Raw genomic sequence first — 19,121 nt, forward strand, 5'->3', positions numbered from 1 at the left:
TGGGCTCTTGCCATGATTTGGCTATTGAAAATGCTGCTATAAATATTGGGGTACAAGTGCCCCTATGAATCAGCACTCCTGTAACCTTTGGATAAATTCCTAGTAGTGCTATTGCTGTGTCATAAGGTAGTTCTATTTTTAATTTTTTGAGGAACGGCCACACTGTTTTCCAGAGTGGCTGCACCAGTTTGCATTCCCACCAATAGGACAAGGGGGTTCCCGTTTCTCCACATCCTCGCCAACATCTGTTGTTTCCTGAGTTGTTAATTTTAGCCACTCTGACTGGTGTGGGGTAGTATCTCAATGTGGTTTTGATTTGTGCTTCCCTGATGATGAGTGATGAGCATCTTTTCATAAGTAATATTTATTGTTATAGTTAGTGGGGTTTATGTGTGTGTGTCTTGTTTAAGAAATCCTTTCCTGCCCTGAAGTCATAAGGATATTTTCCTATATCATCTTTTAAAAGCTAGAGTTTTAAAAGCTGTACAGTTTTGTCTTTCACATTAATCTTTAATCTACCTGAAATTGATGTTTATCTAAAATGCAATATAGGGATCTATTGCTTTTTTTTTTTTCCCATACAGATTCTCAATTATCCAAGTACTATTTATTGGCAAGTCCATCACAGATCAGGCTTCCAACATAGATCAAGCTTCTTTATATGTGTGGGTCTGGTTCTTTTTTAATTTTTTTAATGTTTGTTTATTTTTGAGAGAGAGAGTGCAAGCAGGAGAGGGGCAGAGAGAGAGGGAGATACAGAATCTGAAGCAGACTCCAGGCTCTGAGCTGTCAGCAAAGAGCCTGATGGGGGCTCAAACCCATGAATCATGAGATCATGACCTGAGCTGAAGTCAGATGCTTACCAGACTGAGCCGCCCAGGCACCCCGGGTCTGATTCTTGACCACTCAACCAATGGCTGTCTCAGTAGCCCAACACCTGAATTGCTAAAGCCTTATATTAATTTTCATCTTTGACAAGCCCCCACAACTACCCATCTAGTTCTTTTTCAAGAGTGTGTTGGCTTTCTTGGCCTTTGTTTTTCCATAGAAGTTTAAGAACTGGCTTGTCAAATTTCACACACACACAGTTAGGATTTTTGTTGGAATAGCATTGAATCTACAGATGAATTTGGAAGAACCAACTTTATAATAGTGAATTTTCTAATACACACACTTGGCATCTCTCTCCAATTTAGGTTTCCATCAATGTCTTTCAATAAAGTTTATAGTTGTTTCCATAAAGGTCTTGTACATATTTTATCAGATTACTAAAATTATTTCTTCCTTGAATAGAACTCATCTGTACAGTCATCTAGATCTGGTGTTTTCTTTGTGGGGGGTGGTGGGGTGTGAGAGATTTCTTAGTGTTAATATAAATGTTACTTTATCATTTATGTTGTTGGCAATATACCAACATTTTCTGTTTCTGATGATATAATATTCTAACAACTTATTGTAGCTTCTCCTGTACTTTCTACATAGAAAAATTGTGTGATGTGTAAATAGTCAAAGTTTTGTTTCTCCCTTCTTGAACCTTCTAATGTTAATTCTGTTTCTTACCATACTGTACTGGCTATGGCCTCTGAGACTTCCAGTACAATATTAAATAAAAGAGTTAAATATATTTGCTCTGTGGTTTTGTGGACATGGTTTATCAGTTAAGGAAATCTTTTTCGAGTTTTCCAACAGTTTGGATCATAAACGTATGTTGAATTTTATCAAATGCTTTTCTTGCATCTCTTCTGCTGGTCATATTTTTTTTCTTTAATATGTTAATGTGAATTACATGAATGACTTCTAATGGTAAGCCAACATTTCATTTCTGAGCTAAATCTACCTTGGGTCTGACAATTTTTTTTTTCATTACTGAATTGGGTTTGCTGATATTTTGTTTACAACTTCCGTATGTGTGTTTACAATTGAGCATGACTTGTAATTTTCCTTTCTTATACTTTTGTTTTTAAATATTTATTTATTTTGGGGAGAACACCAGCAGGGGAGGGGCAGAGAGAAGGGGACAGGCTGACAGCAGCAAGCTTGATGTGGGGCTCAAACTTATGAACCATGAGATCATGACCTGAGCCAAAGTTGGACACTCAACAGACGAGCCACCCAGGCACCCCTACACTTGTTTTTAGATCCAGTTACACTAACCTTATAAATTGAATTAGAAAACAGTTCCCTTTTCCCTAAATTCTAAAATGGTTTGTGTAGATTTGAAATTATTTGTTCCTTGGGGGCACCTGGGTGGCTCAGTTGGTTAAGCTGACTGACTCTTGGTTTCACCTCAGGTCATGATCTCACAGTTCTGTGAGTTCAAGCCCCATGTTGGGCTCCATGCTGACAGGGCTGAGCCTGCTTGGGATTCTCTCTCTCCCTCTCTGTCTCTCTCTCTCTCTCAAAATTAACAAATAAACTTTTTAAAAAATTATGTGTTCCTTGAATAATAGAATTTATCTTTAAAGTCAACTGGAAAAAAAATAAAGGCAACAGGATCTGGTATTTCCCTTGTGAGATTTTTAAACTCTGATTCAATTTATATAACTGTTGCAGGACATCAAGGTTTTTAAATTCTTCTTTAGTTCTTGTTTTTTTCCATTTCATATACATTTTCAGATTTATGAAGCGTCTAGCCACAAAACTTTTTATTTGTATCTTTTATTTTTGTGTTGTGTCTTGATTATCTGGATCCTGCCAAATAGATTAATTTTATTAGTCTTGTATAAGAATCCACTGTTTAGCTCTGTCAACCATCTAGCATATCTTCATTCCCCGTTTCATCAGTCCCTGCCCTTACCTGTATTACATTCTTTTCTAGTTACCATCTGTTGTTGATTTCTAATGAAATGGAATTGTGTCCAGAAAATCCGATGTGACACCAATCCTATCAAATTTACTAATACTTGGGTAATGGCACAGAACTTCTATAAATGCACTGCGTGCTTGAGAAGAATGTAAATTCTGCACTTAAAGCAGTGTTTATAGAAAATTTTATATAATTACACATACACATGTACAGATGTATATATAAAGTCAAGCTTGTTGTCATTCAAGTCTCCTATCTCCTTATGGATATTTCCTCAGTTTCTTATTCCTATGTTTTGAAACCAAATTATTAGGTATATGCTAGTTTAGAATTGTTACAGCTTCCTGGTAAATCGAATCTTTAAGCCACCCTTTTATCTCTAGTAAAGCTTTTTGCCATAAAGCCTATTTGTCTGCTCTCAGCACAGCAATGTTGACTTCCTTTGTTAGCGTCTACTGGCACATCTTCTTTCGCCCTGTTACCTTTACCCTTTAACCTTTCTGCATCCTTACATTTTATACGTGTTTCTTCCAGAGGACATGGCCGTTTTTTAAATGCAACCTGAAATTTTGTATTTTAATAGAACCATTTTGTCCATTTACATTTATTATAAGTAGTTTCATGTTTGGCTTTATTTCAACCATCTTATTGTATACTTCCAATTTGTTCTACCATTTCCATATATATATTTTTATATTTATATATACGTGTATATAGATAATAAATATATATGTGCCTAACTATCAAAATCTAAATTTAATTAACATTGGTGTTCAGAATTTTCTTCAAAATGATCCACAGTGCGGGAGATGGAGTGAAAAATAGATGTGGAGATATGATTAATCATGTACCAAGGGTAAATTGGGTTAGGTCCTTTATACCATGACCTTTACTTTGTAATGCTTGAAAATTAAAAAATATTAAACTTGTCAGTATCTTTACCCTCCTCCTGAGCAAGACATTCACTCCAGCTGCTCTGCCCAAAGTACATACTGCTGTTGCTGTTTTTATTGTACTTGGCTGTTTGTTTTATTTGATTTAACCACAAATTAAGTGACATCATCATCATCACTATTAAGTTTTAGAGTACTCCATACCTATTCTACTTCCTTTGCTCATCATTCCTTCCAGCAACTCAGACCTTTCCACTTGCCCAAGAGACAGATGAACAGATGGACACACACACACACACACAACATAGGGCTCCCTCATCCTACAGCTTCCCCTGCACCATGTCAGGTCCTAACTGGCAAAGAAAATCTAGGTTGACCAGCCCAGTTGACCTCTGGATGTGCTAAGGTCTTGGGACTCCATGACACCCCTTTGTCCTTTGTACTCTTCCTGTGGGAGGCAGAATAATGGCCCCCCAAAATGTCCACCTCCTAATTCCCAGCACCCGAGAATGTTACCTTAGGCAAAGGGGAATTAAGGTTCTAGGAGGAATTAAAGTTGCTAATTAGATGGCATTAAAATGGGGAGATTAACCTGGATTATCGGGGTGGGTCCACTATAATCACAAAGTGAAGAGGGAGGCGGAAGAAAAAACAGAGATGGTCAATGAGAGGGACTGAACCTGCTGTTGCTGGCTTTGAAAAAGGAAGGGAGCCAAGAGCCCAAGCAACGCAGGTGGCCTCTAGAAACCAGAAACGCCAAGGAAATAGATTCTCCCCTAGAGCGACCAGCCGTGCAGACACCTTGATTTTAACCCAGTGAGACCCATTCCAGACTTCTGACCTCCAGAACGGGAAGGAAGATTCTTTTTGTTGTTTTGAGCCACTCTGTGGCTGGTAATTGGTTACAGCACCAATAGGAAACCGATAGGTCTCCCACCAAAGCATCAACTGTTTGTGCATCTACTCCATGAGGTCAGAAGGTCATAGGTCTCACTCACCACTCAGTCCCAGGCCTTGATGGTGAACACATAAACTTTAGAGCTAGATAGGGCCGAGAAATCACTTAGGCCACCCAGTTATTTTAAATGAGAAAAAACTGAAGTCCAGAGAAGGAAAATGATTTGCTCCAGGCTACTTAATTTATACCGTCTTCGGAAGTCCCCCTACCTTCTGTTTCCTAAACCACAGACGCCCCAGGACAGACACCACTGCCAACTTATCATCATGGACAGACACTGGCAGGGCATGAGAAATCCCTAGGGAACTCAGGACAGCTGGGAAAATATAAGTGTAAGTCAGGTAAGACCAGGAGATGTCTTAAATGACTTGAGCAATCTTAAAAATGTTAATCCCAACAGAGATGCTGATCCACCTCTAACTACGAGAGCAGACCCGTGCATGGCCCCGGCCTGGTCAGCTCAGTTAGACAGAGGCTTTCACTGAAAAGCTTTGAAAAGCTTTGAAGCTTTGAAAAGGCCCCTTGGGCACCTAGCTAATGGCAAACTTAAGGCTTGCTCTCAAGAAGCATAGCAATTTCATGCCTCTGCCTAGAACCAAAGCTTTGGGTTTTGGGCAAATTAGGAAAAGGCACTTCTTCCACGAGATATCTTTATCCATCTGTCAGAAAAACTGTCACAATATAATGATTCCATTAAAAAAGATAATTTATCCCATATCCACCAGTAAACTATTTTAGATTCACTCATACATATTACTACATCTGTGAAGTGAAAGGTATTTCCTTAGATGGGAAGTCCTTGTGCAGTGCACAACCTGGAGAACCATACACAGTGGCCCTGCTTGGCAGTCTGGTCTCATCCCCTTCACTGATCTTATCTTCCCTGCCATCCCCACTCCAGCCCTCAGGCCCACTAGAGAACATCCTTGACCTTATAATTCATCATTTTATGCATCGCTGGAGAACAATCTTGATCTTATAGTTTATCATTTTATGTATAACTCCTCCACTAGAGGCCCCAGCTTTTACTCCTCCCCTCTTGCAGACAGCAGGGATTGAAGATGAGTAAAAGAAGGCCGATGGTCCCGTTTACGGAGATGGGAGGCAGGACTGGTGAATTCTTAACTGAATGAATGCCCACGGGCCACGAGATGGTCAAGGCCCAGAGTGCAGGCCACGGAGAAATCCTACCCACTAATTAGCTGGGAGATGCCAAGCAGTACTGTTTTAGGTCCCCAAACCTCACTTTCCTTTCTGTGAAATGGGTATCACTGCAGAACTACTGGGAAGGTCTAAGAAAGGACAGGAGTTCGTGCTTAGTGCCTTGAAAGGGCTCCATACCTGTGAGCTGTTGTTATTACTATCATTCCTGGCATCACTGATCTCAGGACCTCTGCCTTCCAGGCCTACATGTACTGCTTTAAACAAAACTGGGACAGTCCAGGTTTCTGAAAGGACACCATCTGGCTGGGAGGAGTGGGGGTAGCATCTCCTTACAAAGAGAGAGGATTACTCACTATATCAAAGTACCCACTCTCTTGGATAAATAGAAAAACCTAACCTCTTTCAACTGGAATTGGTTTTGTTGGGGGACAATCTCTGACACACAGTGGAATGAGCCCAGGTTTGCTCCCGGCGGCTCCTTGCACTGGCTCCTCCCCCATACAGGCTGCGGAAGCCCCCTGCCCTGGCGAGTGGACACAAGCCCCACTTGGGAACGAGAGCGACACAGGTTCTGAGCCCTGCTGGTTGTGAGCCATGCAGCCCCTCTTCTGCACCTCGAGGGCAATCACAGAACCCGGGTCACGGGGCGGTTGTGTAGCAGGTGGGGGTCCACGAGGCGATGCTGGTCTGAAGCGGGTATTTCATTACTATCAGCTGGGAGACTCTGGCGCAGGCGGGGTGGGTGACAGAGGAGACGCTGTTCTCAGTTCCCCGTGTTTCCTTCCACCCCTGTGCACACACCCACAACACACCCACAATCCTGGCATGGGCGTCACCTCCCCCTGGCCAGAGTACCAGATCCTACCTTTTTGATAGAATTACCAAATGTATCTTTTTTTCATATTACTGTGTGTTTCAGTTAGAAGGAATTCAGCTGGAAGTAAAATACCCGACTTCCAGGGGCTGAAACAATAAAGTTGTTTAATGATCTTGTGTAACAAGTCACCAAGGAATCAACAAAAATGCCCCTGAGGCTTTTTTTTTTTTTTTTTTTTAAATAACTTTTCTGGTCAGGGATCACCAGTATGTTAGCTGCTTGTCCATGAGACCTCCCACCTCAAGGCTGCCTCAGCTCCATAACCCGCTGGTGGCTGGAAAAACGGGAGGCTCCTGGCCTTTTTTGTTTTTTTCTTATTTTTTAAAAAGATTTTTAAATCTTTAAGTAATCTCTACACCCAACATGGGGCTTGAACTCACAACCCCGAGATCAAGAGTCGCACACTCTACTGACTAAGCCAGCCAGGCACCCTGTATTTCCCTTTTTAAGCAAGGGAGCAAATCCCCTCCCAGAGTCCTCCTGACAGACTTCCTCTTATATTTCAAGGACCAGAACCCCCTCCTAAACCAATCATGCCCAAGGGGGAATGAGATATGTCTGCTGGCCTACACCTGTCACGGCTCGACCCGAAGCCCATGGAGAGACTCTTCTGGAGCTGGAGTCAGCAAGAAGGGTAAAGTGGCTGCCACTTTACAGGATGAGCCCCTCAAGGATCAGAGGAAGGAGCTGGGGGCCAGAGTGGTTAAGTCCCTCATTCAAAGCCGCATGTGACTTCAAAGGCTCAGGACGCCTCCCTGCACTTCACCACAGGGCTTCTCAACTAACTATAACTGACTCTAAGCCCCCAAAGGACAGGAGCCCCATCTCTAGGACTCCCTGAGCTCGGCTAGAGGCATAAAATAGGCAAAGTCAACACTGTTACAGAAGAGAGCTCCCAAAGCACACAAATGTGTCCGACTGGCCTACAAGTCCCACAGCTGGGGAAGCCAAAGCACTTCCTGCCCCTAGAAAGCACTTGGCAGGCAAGTCAGCAGAAACCCAGAGCCTGACAAACAGCATCTCTCTAGCCACCTGGACACCTGCCAAGCTGCCTCATTCCCCAGGGCTGACCTCATATTTCTGAAGATCCTCAAGATGCCTGAGGTCCGTGTGTTGCCTCTCAGGCTGGGGGCTGGGAGCCATACAGAGAGGTGAAAACAGAGAATCCAAGCGGCCACCCCACCACCCACCCCGTCCCACCAGAGCCTCACAGGCCCCATTCCAGAAGACAGAGCAACACCTTCTAATCTCTGAGATGAGGCCTGTCCCAGCCTGTCTTCCTGCTGCACCAATCAGAGGGCATCCCTTGAATAAATGCTCATGCTCCGGCTATTGCTGTCCACTTTGTTCCAGACTTCTAGAAGGGGGACAAGAAGCAGGCTGACTTCATCGAGGTGCTAAGAACATGTCTGAGGTCAGCTCCACCACCTTGGAGAGAGCTCCTGGAGAGTTCATGGCCCAGCTGAAGCCTGTGCTTAGTGATAAAAGTAATTGTCTGCTAAACCCAGAACTGGATCAGGCACCCACTCTGGCCTTTCTGTGGAAACTAGCAACAGAGGTTCCCAGGGTACGGAGGCCACACGTGCAGGAGGAAAAAGGGAAAAAAAAGCCATCATGCACTCTGCCTCCACTTCCAGATGTTCCAGATCAAACCACCTACTGTGGGGGAAAGGCTGGTAGCAGATAAGGTGAGCAGCCTGCGGCAAAAGCAGGTAGCCAGACCCCCGGGGACACAGGAGCTCCCTTCCACCTCTTTCCAGGGCATCTTTTTTGCCATCATCACTACCCACCCACCCAGCCTGCAGCCCCACAGCAAGGCATTTGTTCTTATTTGTTCTTACCCACGTTCTCATAAAAGCTTTAATTCCCCTTGTAAACAAAACAAAACATGGGGTGCCTGAGCGGCTCAGTCGGTTAAGTGTCCGACTCTTGATTTCGGCTCACGTCACGATCTCACAGTTTGTGAGTTCGAGCCCCTCACTGGGCTCTGTGCTGACAGCAAGGAGCCTCCCTGGGATTATCTGTCTCCTTCTCTCTCTCTGCCCCTCCCTCATTTTGTCTCTCTCTCTCTCTCAAAAATAAATAAACATTAAAAACAAAAAAAACCCACAAGGGCTAAAAATCATGTGGGAGAGGAAAGGTCTCACTCCCTTGCCATCCCCTTTGGCCTGACCAAAGGGAAGCCAACGCAGCAGCTGGTGGTTTTCAACTTTCCTTACACAAGTTATTCTCAGCACAGTGGCTCCCGCTCCTCAGAGCTGAAAAGTCTGCATACCTTGAAAGCATGCAAGCTGCAGGGCTGTGCGAACAGAGTGGAATTTTCCATTTATAGAATAATCATCTTCATGCTACTCTAGGGGCCGGTGTTCCTGTGTAAGAGCTCAGAGCTCAGTGTCAGCAAACCCGCCACGCTTCTGCGGGCTCTTTTATTTATTTTTGGTGGGAGAGGGGGAGGAAAGAGAAGGAATGACTCTTTAACTTGAGTGCCAACACAAACTTGAAGAAGGAACTGGGTTGGCAGGTGCACAATATTACTGCCTGGTTTCATGGCTTCACCGTGAGGGAGCCAGAGGTGTAGAAGAGGCTGAGAAGCATAGCTTCTACTCTTCATGCAAACAGGTGGCTGGAATATGCATCATGGTACTGTTCCAACTCCTTCCCCATGCCCACCACCTGGCTTCTGGATTGTTCCCTGAGGGCAGGAGATCAAGCCAAAGGCACATGGCCCCACCTCCTTTCTCTTCTTCCAACTTCCCCTGTGTTCCACACTTGATTTCTGCTGATGCATACCCAGGCATGAAGTCTGAAATACCTTCGGGGTCCATGTGTAACAGGAAAGCCACCAAGCCATTTGTGAAGGGACCTGAGTTCTAGTTCTGGCTGTGACATATTCACTGTGTGACCTTGAAGAAATCCTTCTCTTCTCTGGCTCTCATTTTCTTCATCTGTAAAGGAAGGTTGGATTGATCAAAGGATCCCAAAGGTCCCTTCCACCGCTGACATTCTGATCCACTCGTTCATTCTACCATAAACCAGAGCCACCATGAGGTTCCCGGCATCCCCTGCTGGGCCACTCTAGACCCGCTGGACACAGTCAGACTCACAGCTTCAGGCCTAATGACGGCTGTCAGTAGCAGTTGCCCCCCCCCCCCTTGTTTCAATAGCCACAGCATAGCCAGAGAGAGGAAGGAAAGTCCTGACCTGCCCTCTGCAGCCCACCTTGCCTGCCAGCCCAGCCACCAGAGGAGGCATTTTCCTAGTCCCACAGAACTCTAAAGAACCTGTTGCAATACCAAAAACATTTACTGCTTTCCATTAAAAAAAAAAAAAAAGAAAGTGTTGCCCCTTCTGGGAAGGGCATGGCCACCTCCCATCCTCCTAATCAAAAATCTGGGGCGCCTAGGCGGCTCAGCCCTTTAAGCATGGGATTCTTAATTTCAGCTCAGGTTCTGAACTCATGATTGGTGAGTTCCAGCCCCTTGCTGGGCTCTGCGCTGACGGCTGGGAGCCTGCTTGGGATTCCTTCTCCCCCTCTCTCTCTGCCCTTCCCCCCCTGCTCGCTCGCTGGCTCCTTCTCTCTCAAAAAAGAAAAAAATCTTCCAATTTATTTTCCATTGTTTTTACAAAAATATTTTACTCATTTAAAGTATTAAATTGTGACGCTGAAAAGGGTTTATTTTTCAAACTGTACAGGCAGCCCAGATTTTGATATGGCCACCTAGGGATGAGGGGCTTCATAAACACACACACACACACACACACACACACACACACACACACACACCAATCACTGTCCGAGGGCTGGAAGATTTTCTGGCCGAGCCCTCATCCCTACGAAGTCACCAGTTAATGGCCACCCAGTCTCTGAACACCTGTTGGGAGTGTGTCGCGCGCTGTGGGAAAGTCCTGATCCCTCCCCTACTCGCTACGGCAAGAACCATAACCCTCTGAGCCTCAGGTTTGTGCGAAGATTTCACCCAGTGGAAAGCTCTCCAAAGCACTGTGCAAACGGAAGTTTCTCGATTGTTGGGAAGCTCTGACTTGACGACTGCATCCTCAGAGCGCGCCAAATCCTGCCTCCCCCCGAGCTTTTCCTGCTGAGGCGGGAGAAGGGGCTTCTCGGAAGGCTGCCCCGGGGAGGTGGGAGATGGGCGCACGAACCTTGGGGCACTCTCCCCCCATACCCATGCCTACTCGCTTCCTCGGCGAATCTCGCCACCCGGCCGAGGGAGACCCAGGCCTGGTCACCTGTTCCAAACCCGAGGCACAGCGCTCGGGCGAAGGCGGGTCCCGGCAGCCGCCCCTCCTCTCCCCTCCGCTCCTCTGCTCTCCCCCCCCATCTCGCCCTCCCCTCCCAGTAGCTCCGGCAGGGCACGCCCCTCCCCCAGATTCACCAATCAGCGTCCCGAGCGGCGCCCGTGGCGCAGGGGGCTCTGGTCAGCAGCCAATTAGCGGCCGGGCCCGAGGCGGCGCTTCGCCCGCCCCCTCCCGGAATGAAAGCCGCCCGCAGCTGGCTAGGCTGGCGCAGCTCGCGGGGCGCGGAAGCCGCGCGGGCCGGAGCGGAGCGCGCGCACTGCCCGCCCGCCCCCGGCGCGCCCGCCTCCGCTCCGCCTCCGTCCGAGGCGCGGGCGAGGAGGCCGGGGCGGGGTGGCGCAGGGGGCAGGGCCGCGGCGGCGAGGCCGGGGGAACGGGGAGGAGCGGGGCCCGATAAAAAGGCTGCGAGGCGGCCCCACCCCGCGGCAGGCCGGCGGGCAGGCTCCGCGCTTCCCTTCCGTCCGGCCCGCGCCGGCCGCGGGGAGGCGGCGCGCGCGGCCCGCAGCCCGCCCATGGAGGCTTTCCCCTGGGCGCCCCGCTCGCCCAGCCGCGGCCGCGCCCCCCCGCCCATGGCGCTCGTGCCCAGCGCCCGCTACGTGAGCGCCCAGGGCCCGGCGCACCCGCAGCCCTTCAGCTCGTGGAACGACTACCTGGGGCTCGCCACGCTCATCACCAAGGCAGTGGACGGCGAGCCGCGCTTCGGCTGCGCCCGCGGCGGGGACGGCGGCGGCGGCGGCGCCTCCCCGCCCTCCTCCTCCTCGTCGTCCTGCTGCTCCCCCCACGCGGGGACCGGGCCCGGAGCGCTGGGGCCGGCGCTGGGGCCGCCCGACTACGACGACGACGACGACGACGACAGCGACGAGCCGGCGTCCCGGGGCCGCTACCTGGGCGGCGCGCTGGAGCTGCGCGCGCTGGAGCTGTGCGCGGGCCCCGCCGAGGCCGGGCTGCTGGAGGAGCGCTTCGCCGAGCTGAGCCCGTTCGCGGGTCGCGCCGCCGCCGTGCTGCTAGGCTGCGCGCCCGCCGCTGCCGCCACTGCCGCCGCGGAGGTGGCGCCGCGCGAGGAGCGGGCCCCGGCGTGGGCGGCCGAGCCCCGGCTGCACGCCGCCTCCGGGGCGGCCGCCGCCCGACTGCTCAAGCCCGAGCTGCAGGTGTGCGTGTTCTGCCGGAACAACAAGGAGGCGGTGGCGCTCTACACCACCCACATCCTGAAGGGACCCGACGGGCGAGTGCTGTGCCCGGTGCTGCGCCGCTACACGTGTCCCCTGTGCGGCGCCAGCGGCGACAACGCGCACACCATCAAGTACTGCCCGCTCTCCAAAGTGCCGCCGCCGCCCGCCGCCCGCCCGCCGCCGCGCAGCGCCAGGGACTGCCAGCCGGGGAAGAAGCTGCGCTGAGCGCCTGGGCTCCGGTCTGCCCCCACCTGACGCCACCAGGGTCACCGCCTGCCCGCTCTCTCATTTTTGGTCTGCGCACCGTCTTTCCCTCGCTGTGGGAGAGGCCTGGAGACCAGCAGTTGGCTCAGCTTGGGAAGAAGTCTTGGTTTTTTTCAAAGCAAGCCGGCCGTGCGGAGTACTTTCCTGTCGAAGAGCGGTTGAGACTAGACGCTAACATCTTGATTTGTTTATGTCTATAGTTTCCAGTTTGTGCACATCCAGACGGTGAAGGCTGGGTGTGTATTCCACTACCTGAAATATGGCAACTTAGTGGCGCTGTTTATTTACGGTATACGTCGATCTATTTTAGATGCGCATCAGTATGAAGTGTCTCCATCTAATCTCGGATGTTTAATTTTATGGAGGCACTTTACTAGGTCTAGAATATTTTTTTAAAAGCCTCATAACTGGACTTGAAACTGACGATTTTATGGAATGTCGGCAAATTGACTATTTTATTGTTTGAAACAATTTCTTAGTTGTCCTTAAATCAGTTATTCTAATTCCAGGTGAAGCAAGCCCTGGCAGCATCACTGTTTTGAGAAGTGAAGGTTTAGTAAACTTTCCAGTATTGATTTGTGTGGGTTACTCCCTCCTTGTGGCTTGTTTCAGTCTTGGCTGGAGGTGTAAAAAATGTACAATCTGTAGCAGGTAGAGTACAGCTCCTTATCGTTTTATGTACCAGATCTTTTTATTACCGAACTAGGAACTAGTCTTTCCACCTTGAAAAATTGTGCCAAGTTAAAATCTTATTGTGTATACACTTGGAAATTGGTGCTGTTTAAAAAACCTGACTTGTGTATTTATACAGTAACAGTATATGAATTCATTAATCTTGCCTATAACTTTGTTACTTGGCCTTTTGTCCATATGCACCCACCTCCCCATCTCCAATTGTTGAAAAACATTTGTAGGATCAAAAGGGAGCAGTATTTAGTCACCCTGCTCATCAGTTTCAAGGTTCCTTAATAGTGGAAAGCTCATTCCAGCTGTTGCCTCTCAAACTAAATGGACGATGCAATCCTTTGAGCTGCAGAAGGTTAATGTAATAACCTGTGCTCAAGAAGGTTCCACTATGGGCTGTGTCTGGCTTGAGGCACAGGCAGTCTTCAAACCGGAATAAGCACTAAAGGAGTTACTTGTGGAGTGGGGGTTGAAGACCAGGAACATGGCCACCCTCGTGCTCCTTTTTCCCTCAAAGACCCTAGTCTGTTTCTGGAATCCCACCACTTATCTGAAGATTAGACCCGATCTTTAAGCAAACATCCTTAATCCCTACTTTATGTCGCACCCTTATTTTTACATCCATGCTGGATGTCCCACAATGGCATGCAGCTACCATCAGGACAGATACAGAGCCAAAAACAGTGAATTAGGATGAACGCATATGAATGTACAAAATACATCACTATCTGAAAACACCAGCAAGAGATTTGGTTATAAATATATAGATTCAAGTAGGAGAGTTGAGCTTCTCTACTAGACGTAGATTGTTTATCAAACCACTAATTTCCTCTAGAACAAATTGGCTTGAACACTCCTTTGAAGGTAGAATACAGGCTGGAGTAAATAACACTGGAAGGCTAGGAGCCTTTTTTGGTGGAGGGAAACGGCATCAGAACAAGGAGGAGAGGTGCTGGCAAACAGTGCATTAGCCAAGAGAAGATCCATTCCTGCTAGTCTAGCCCCAGACCACAGAACTTAAGATAGGACTAGTCTTAAACTCAAGTAGTTTCATAAAAAACATGTAATTATTCTCTTATTGTGCTAGAAAATATACCAGTTTACTTTTGGTTTTGGGGAGGTGTCAGCTCAGTAGGAATTCCTGTTAGCTTCTCACTGTTCTACCTTTCCAAAGATCACTACAGGCCCATGTCTTCTGCAATCCAGAACTAGGCAGGCAAGTGCTTTGTATTTTCAAAGATCCAAATTGTTCTAGACACTGTTTCTAGATCTCGGGCACGTGGCTCGTTCAATAGGAGAATCCCTCAGTGATGAGGTGTGCCTAATAAGGATTGGATATTGACACGATCACAGTTTTATCCAAACTGTGAACATGTGCAACGTGGAGTTTATTCAAGTCTTGAAGTGAAGAGTATCAAGAAAGGTATCCCAAAGACCCTGGACCACCAACCATCATGTTCATCCATTTAAAATGCACCTGTTTCAGCCCCTCCCCCCCTCAAACTTCCCTGTTTCCCAGCTAACATTAAAATGCTGGGAGTTGAAGTGTGAAAAGGAAACATTACAGTTACATTTTCTAGAGATCTTTTAGGGAAAATCTGACCATGCTCTAATGCACCTAAGAGCAGACTCAGAGACCTCTCGATCTAAAACTTTAAATACTTGCAAAATTTAATTTAGGGTGTGGGGCACCTGGCTGGCTCAGTGGGAGTAGAGCAAGTGACTCTTGATCTTGTAGTCAGTCAGTCGTGCGTTTGAACTCCACACTGGTGGCAGAGTTGACTTAAAATTTAAAATTTTTTAAGGTTATTTGACACAGCACACACAAGCATGGGAGGAACAGAGAATCCCAAGCAGGCTCCACGCTGTCAATGCAGAGCCTGACTACTTGGGGAATAAACCCACAAACCACGGTATCATGACCTGAGGCGAGACCAAGAGTCGGATGCTTAACCTTAAAAAAAATTTTCTTTTATTTAGGGTAAAAGAAATCCAATTTTCCAAAGTTTAAAAAATACATAAAATAATTGGTATGACAAAGTGATCTTGTTTTTATAAAAATATGGCTATATGTTTGGCTAAAAATCAAACAATGTATGGAATCTCAAAAGAGCTTTACCAGCTGTGCAGGCAGACTAGACTGCCCTACCTTGCTTGTCCCCTTCTATAGAGACCTCTGCAGTAGCTTTTAATTTCTTTGTATTTTAGTTTTCCTATGCAGTGCTTTTTAGAAGCTGCAGAATTAACTTTTATTACAACTTTTGGCATAGATTGTAAGGAAGCCAAAATTATGTATGTATTTTAAAATTATACTACAAATATGCGTGCCTCAAGGGAAAGGGCAGGCAAGTTTTGGTGTCAGTCCTAACCTTCTAGTCTGTGCTTAGGCACGAGGAACATTCCTTCATTCCTTCCAGTGTCCAATATATATGTCCATTAGACTTGTAAAATTATAAAATGAATCCACAGTCCAAATGTCTTTGGGTAAAAACAAAACACAGTTAAAACATAAAAGCATCCCAATACGTAGACGCCAACTTCTTCCTGGAAGCCAATACAGACAGCTAGATGGCTGTAGTCTTTTCTGGGCCACTGTCTTCCACTCTTAGAATTCACCTGTATTAATAGCAATGGTGTTCTGGTTTAAAAATGCAGACTGGGTGGCTCAGTTAAGTGTCCAACTCTTGATCTTGGCTCAGGTCATCATCCCTCACAGTTCATGGGTTCGAGCCTCAGGTCAGGTTCTGTGCTGACCACACAGCCTGCTTGGGATTCTCTCTCCCCCTTTCTCTGCCCCCCTCCCCCTTATGTGCTCTCTCTCAAAATAAGTAAACCTTAAAAAAAGCAGATGCCACTGGAAACATGGAAGACGTTCTACACATAGTAGATTGGATGTTTGGTTTTCCCTTGACACCTGTGAATACTGGGGTGGGGAGGCCTTCAGAGTAGAAACTTAAGAGCAGGACCACAGAGCAGCAGCTGACTCTTCTGACCCTATCCCATGCTCTGGACTCACACCACCCAGGACAAAGAACCTGGGGGGCATCGTATATTTGGGAAAGGGTCCTAGTAGCTTGCAGACTAGCCTGGAAATGCAGGCTAACGGTCAGACATGCAACTACAACTCATCTAATCAGCTAATAAATCGTGCCTTGGGGCCAATCAGTGATGTCACAGGTACAGTCCTGCTCTAGTGTCTGGACACTCAGCAGGTTACTGCCCCAAGTTCTTTTATTGGTTACAAAGAAAAGGCCTTCTCCCCCAAATATCTTTTAAGATTTCCACTTTTTGAAACACTAAATATATTAAGAAAATTAAATGTTGGGGTGCCTGGGTGGCTCAGTCTAGAGCCTGCTTGGGATTCTCTCCCTCTCTCTCTTTCAAAATAAACAAACATTTAGAAAATTCTTTAAAAAAAAAAAAAAAAAGATTAAATGTTGAAAACAGTGGCTTCCATTGCTGGTAACATCAAACCAAAAACGCTGCATCTGATTAAGTAAAGAAGCATCAATACTCCCTCTTCTGGCCTTATAGCTGTACCAGCAGGAATTCTCCCCACCACTCAACACTGGAAATAATTTACATGTCTGTAGCCACTATCAATTTGCAACTAACATTCTCTGAAACTATGATGTTTCTAATTTGAGGAGAATACCCGAAACAGTAAACCACTCACCCACCCACCCCCCATATATATAAACTCACAGAGAGGATGGCATTACAAGGAAACTAAGGGGATCCTTCATTATGGAAGGAAACATCGTAGCCACATCTGCTCTGTTATATTTGGGTTATTTTCTTTGATCCTACATACTGAGACATTTAATGGCCCAAAAAACTCAAAACCACACTCAACTGGATATGTAAACTCACCACAATAAATAAAACACTTTGACTGTAACTACAAATCAACACTAAAACAAATTCTGTAAGTATTTTATTTACCATTGAAGAAAAAACACAGCAGCAAGTTCTGTGTTGGCTTCAATAAGACCAAATAGTTAATCTTTAACATAGCTACAACACTCCAAAATTGAAGTCAACACAGTCATTACTACAAATTACTTGTTCAAAGAATCTATCCTGAAGAGAAAGGAAATTAGGAAAAAGAATTTAAACAATTCCTCCAAACCACACATTTATAAATATTGTCATATTTAAAATGCTTGAAAGGCATGAATTCTCCATTAATGGAAAAGCAGTTTGCTATTGGCAACAGAAAAAACTCAGCAACAGTTTACCAAATGCTTTAAAATTTAAAAGCTGTAACTTTCGGATTCACACTTGAGCAGTATTCTTGTCATTACAATCATGACTGCAAATTGCTTTATACTCACCTCTCAAGTAAAACCTACAGAAAATCCCACTGTATCCAATGTTTGTAATGTTTACTGCACTTATAGTGAACCTAAAAACTTTCTAAATGTAGTTAATATAGTAAATACCTCAAAGTATCTAGAGGTATGTCTCAACCACTAATGGTGTGGAAATTGTTTCAGCCCCTGCTTTGAAGAGTCTTCAAATACATTTTCTATAATAGAATCTTACCTCATTCCAAATGAATATGGTATTTCAAAAAAAAAAAAAAATCAGTTCTATACCAAGATACAGGTGTTACTCCATACCTGAAGGGTTCACATTTTAATTTATTTTTTAGTTTTTCTCTTTTGTAAACAAATGATTGATGAAATAATGCAACACCTCAAATTCCAGAAAATGGCCTCGTTGTCCAACCTCCTGTGGGTACGGTGCATGATCAATCTATTATAGAGGATTAATACAAGTTCATGCTTTTTGTGTTATGGTGAAACAACATTAAAGAATCCAATTTAGACTGGTTGACACACAAGTATAATAATCCTTGAATGGGATCAAACCTATGTGAGACATGAGTTTGAATCCATTATCTTGAGATTTAACGTCGTACCGTGGTCCATCCATCTTCATCAGTCTCATTTTTGGTACGACGAAGAGACTCCCGATCTTTCTCAGCTCTCCAAGAGGACTTCTCTTTTTCACCTTCTCTCTCCCTTTCTCGGTCTCTTTCCCGGTCTCTTGAAAGAGCTGGGGGAGGAACACGACGAGGGGCTTCCCGCTCTTCTGCCCGCTCATCTTTCCTGTCATCAGCACGTCTCCAAGAACTTACTAAAAGTTTAACAGAAAAAGAGAGTAAGTTAGTGCTGTACTGTATTGGCTCAGACTAAACAGAACTTTAGCAAAAAGAAATGTTTCCAATTACTCAGAAATCCTGTACTAAAGGTAACAATGCAGAACCCCCATAAAAAAAATAATAAAATAAATTTAGTAATTTAAGACAAGGTGACAAAAATCTAAATGAAAATTTAAAATTAAAAAAAATTATTGGCTCTTAATGAAACCAAACAGCAAAGTAGCCATTAAGCATAGTTGTTTGTTTGTTTTTTTGCATTTATTTATTTATTTTTTATTTTTTTTTTAACATTTATTTATTTTTGAGACAGAGAGAGACAGAGCATGAACGGGGGAGGGGCAGAGAGAGAGGGAGACACAGAATCGGAAGCAGGCTCCAGGCTCTGAGCCATCAGCCCAGAGCCTGACGCGGGGCTCAAACTCACAGACCACGAGATCGTGACCCGAGCTGAAGTCGGACGCTTAACCGACTGAGCCACCCAGGCGCCCCCATTTATTTTTGAGAGACAGAGAGAGACAGAGCATGAGTCAGGGGAGGAGCAGAGAGAGAGGGAGACACAGAATCCGAAGCAGGCTCCAGGCTATGAGCTGTCAGCACAGAGCCCGACGAGGGGCTCGAACTCATAGACTGTGAGATCATGACCCGAGCTGAAGTCAGACGCTTAACCGACTGAGCCACCCAGGCGCCCCCAGCACGGGTTTTTTGTTTTTTGGGTTTTTTTTAAAGCTAAAGTTTCAATGGTTACAATTTCAGAGAAACAATGTTTTACACTTTGTGCTTATCTACCAAGATCTTACTTTTAAAGAACAAATACACTATTTC

At 45.8% G+C, this 19,121-nt stretch overlaps 2 protein-coding genes across 2 annotated transcripts in view; one reads left to right on the plus strand and one right to left on the minus strand.

The window, feature by feature from the left end:
- Positions 1 to 11,332: 11,332 nt before the first annotated feature.
- Positions 11,333 to 13,265, plus strand: NANOS1 (nanos C2HC-type zinc finger 1). The gene has a single exon (XM_049646561.1). The coding sequence runs from the start codon at positions 11,525 to 11,527 to the stop codon at positions 12,404 to 12,406; it is 882 nt and encodes a 293-aa protein (XP_049502518.1). The 5' UTR covers positions 11,333 to 11,524; the 3' UTR covers positions 12,407 to 13,265.
- Positions 13,266 to 17,049: 3,784 nt separating this feature from the next.
- Positions 17,050 to 19,121, minus strand: part of EIF3A (eukaryotic translation initiation factor 3 subunit A) — a 35,848-nt gene continuing 33,776 nt past the window's right edge. The window contains exon 22 of the mRNA XM_049646537.1: positions 17,050 to 18,274. Within this exon, the coding sequence (XP_049502494.1) occupies positions 18,045 to 18,274 (230 nt within the window). The 3' untranslated portion in view covers positions 17,050 to 18,044. The remainder of the gene's footprint in view (positions 18,275 to 19,121) is intronic.

The sequence above is a fragment of the Panthera uncia genome, chromosome D2 (genome assembly GCF_023721935.1).
Source record: "Panthera uncia isolate 11264 chromosome D2, Puncia_PCG_1.0, whole genome shotgun sequence".
In the NCBI taxonomy this organism is placed as follows: domain Eukaryota; kingdom Metazoa; phylum Chordata; class Mammalia; order Carnivora; family Felidae; genus Panthera; species Panthera uncia.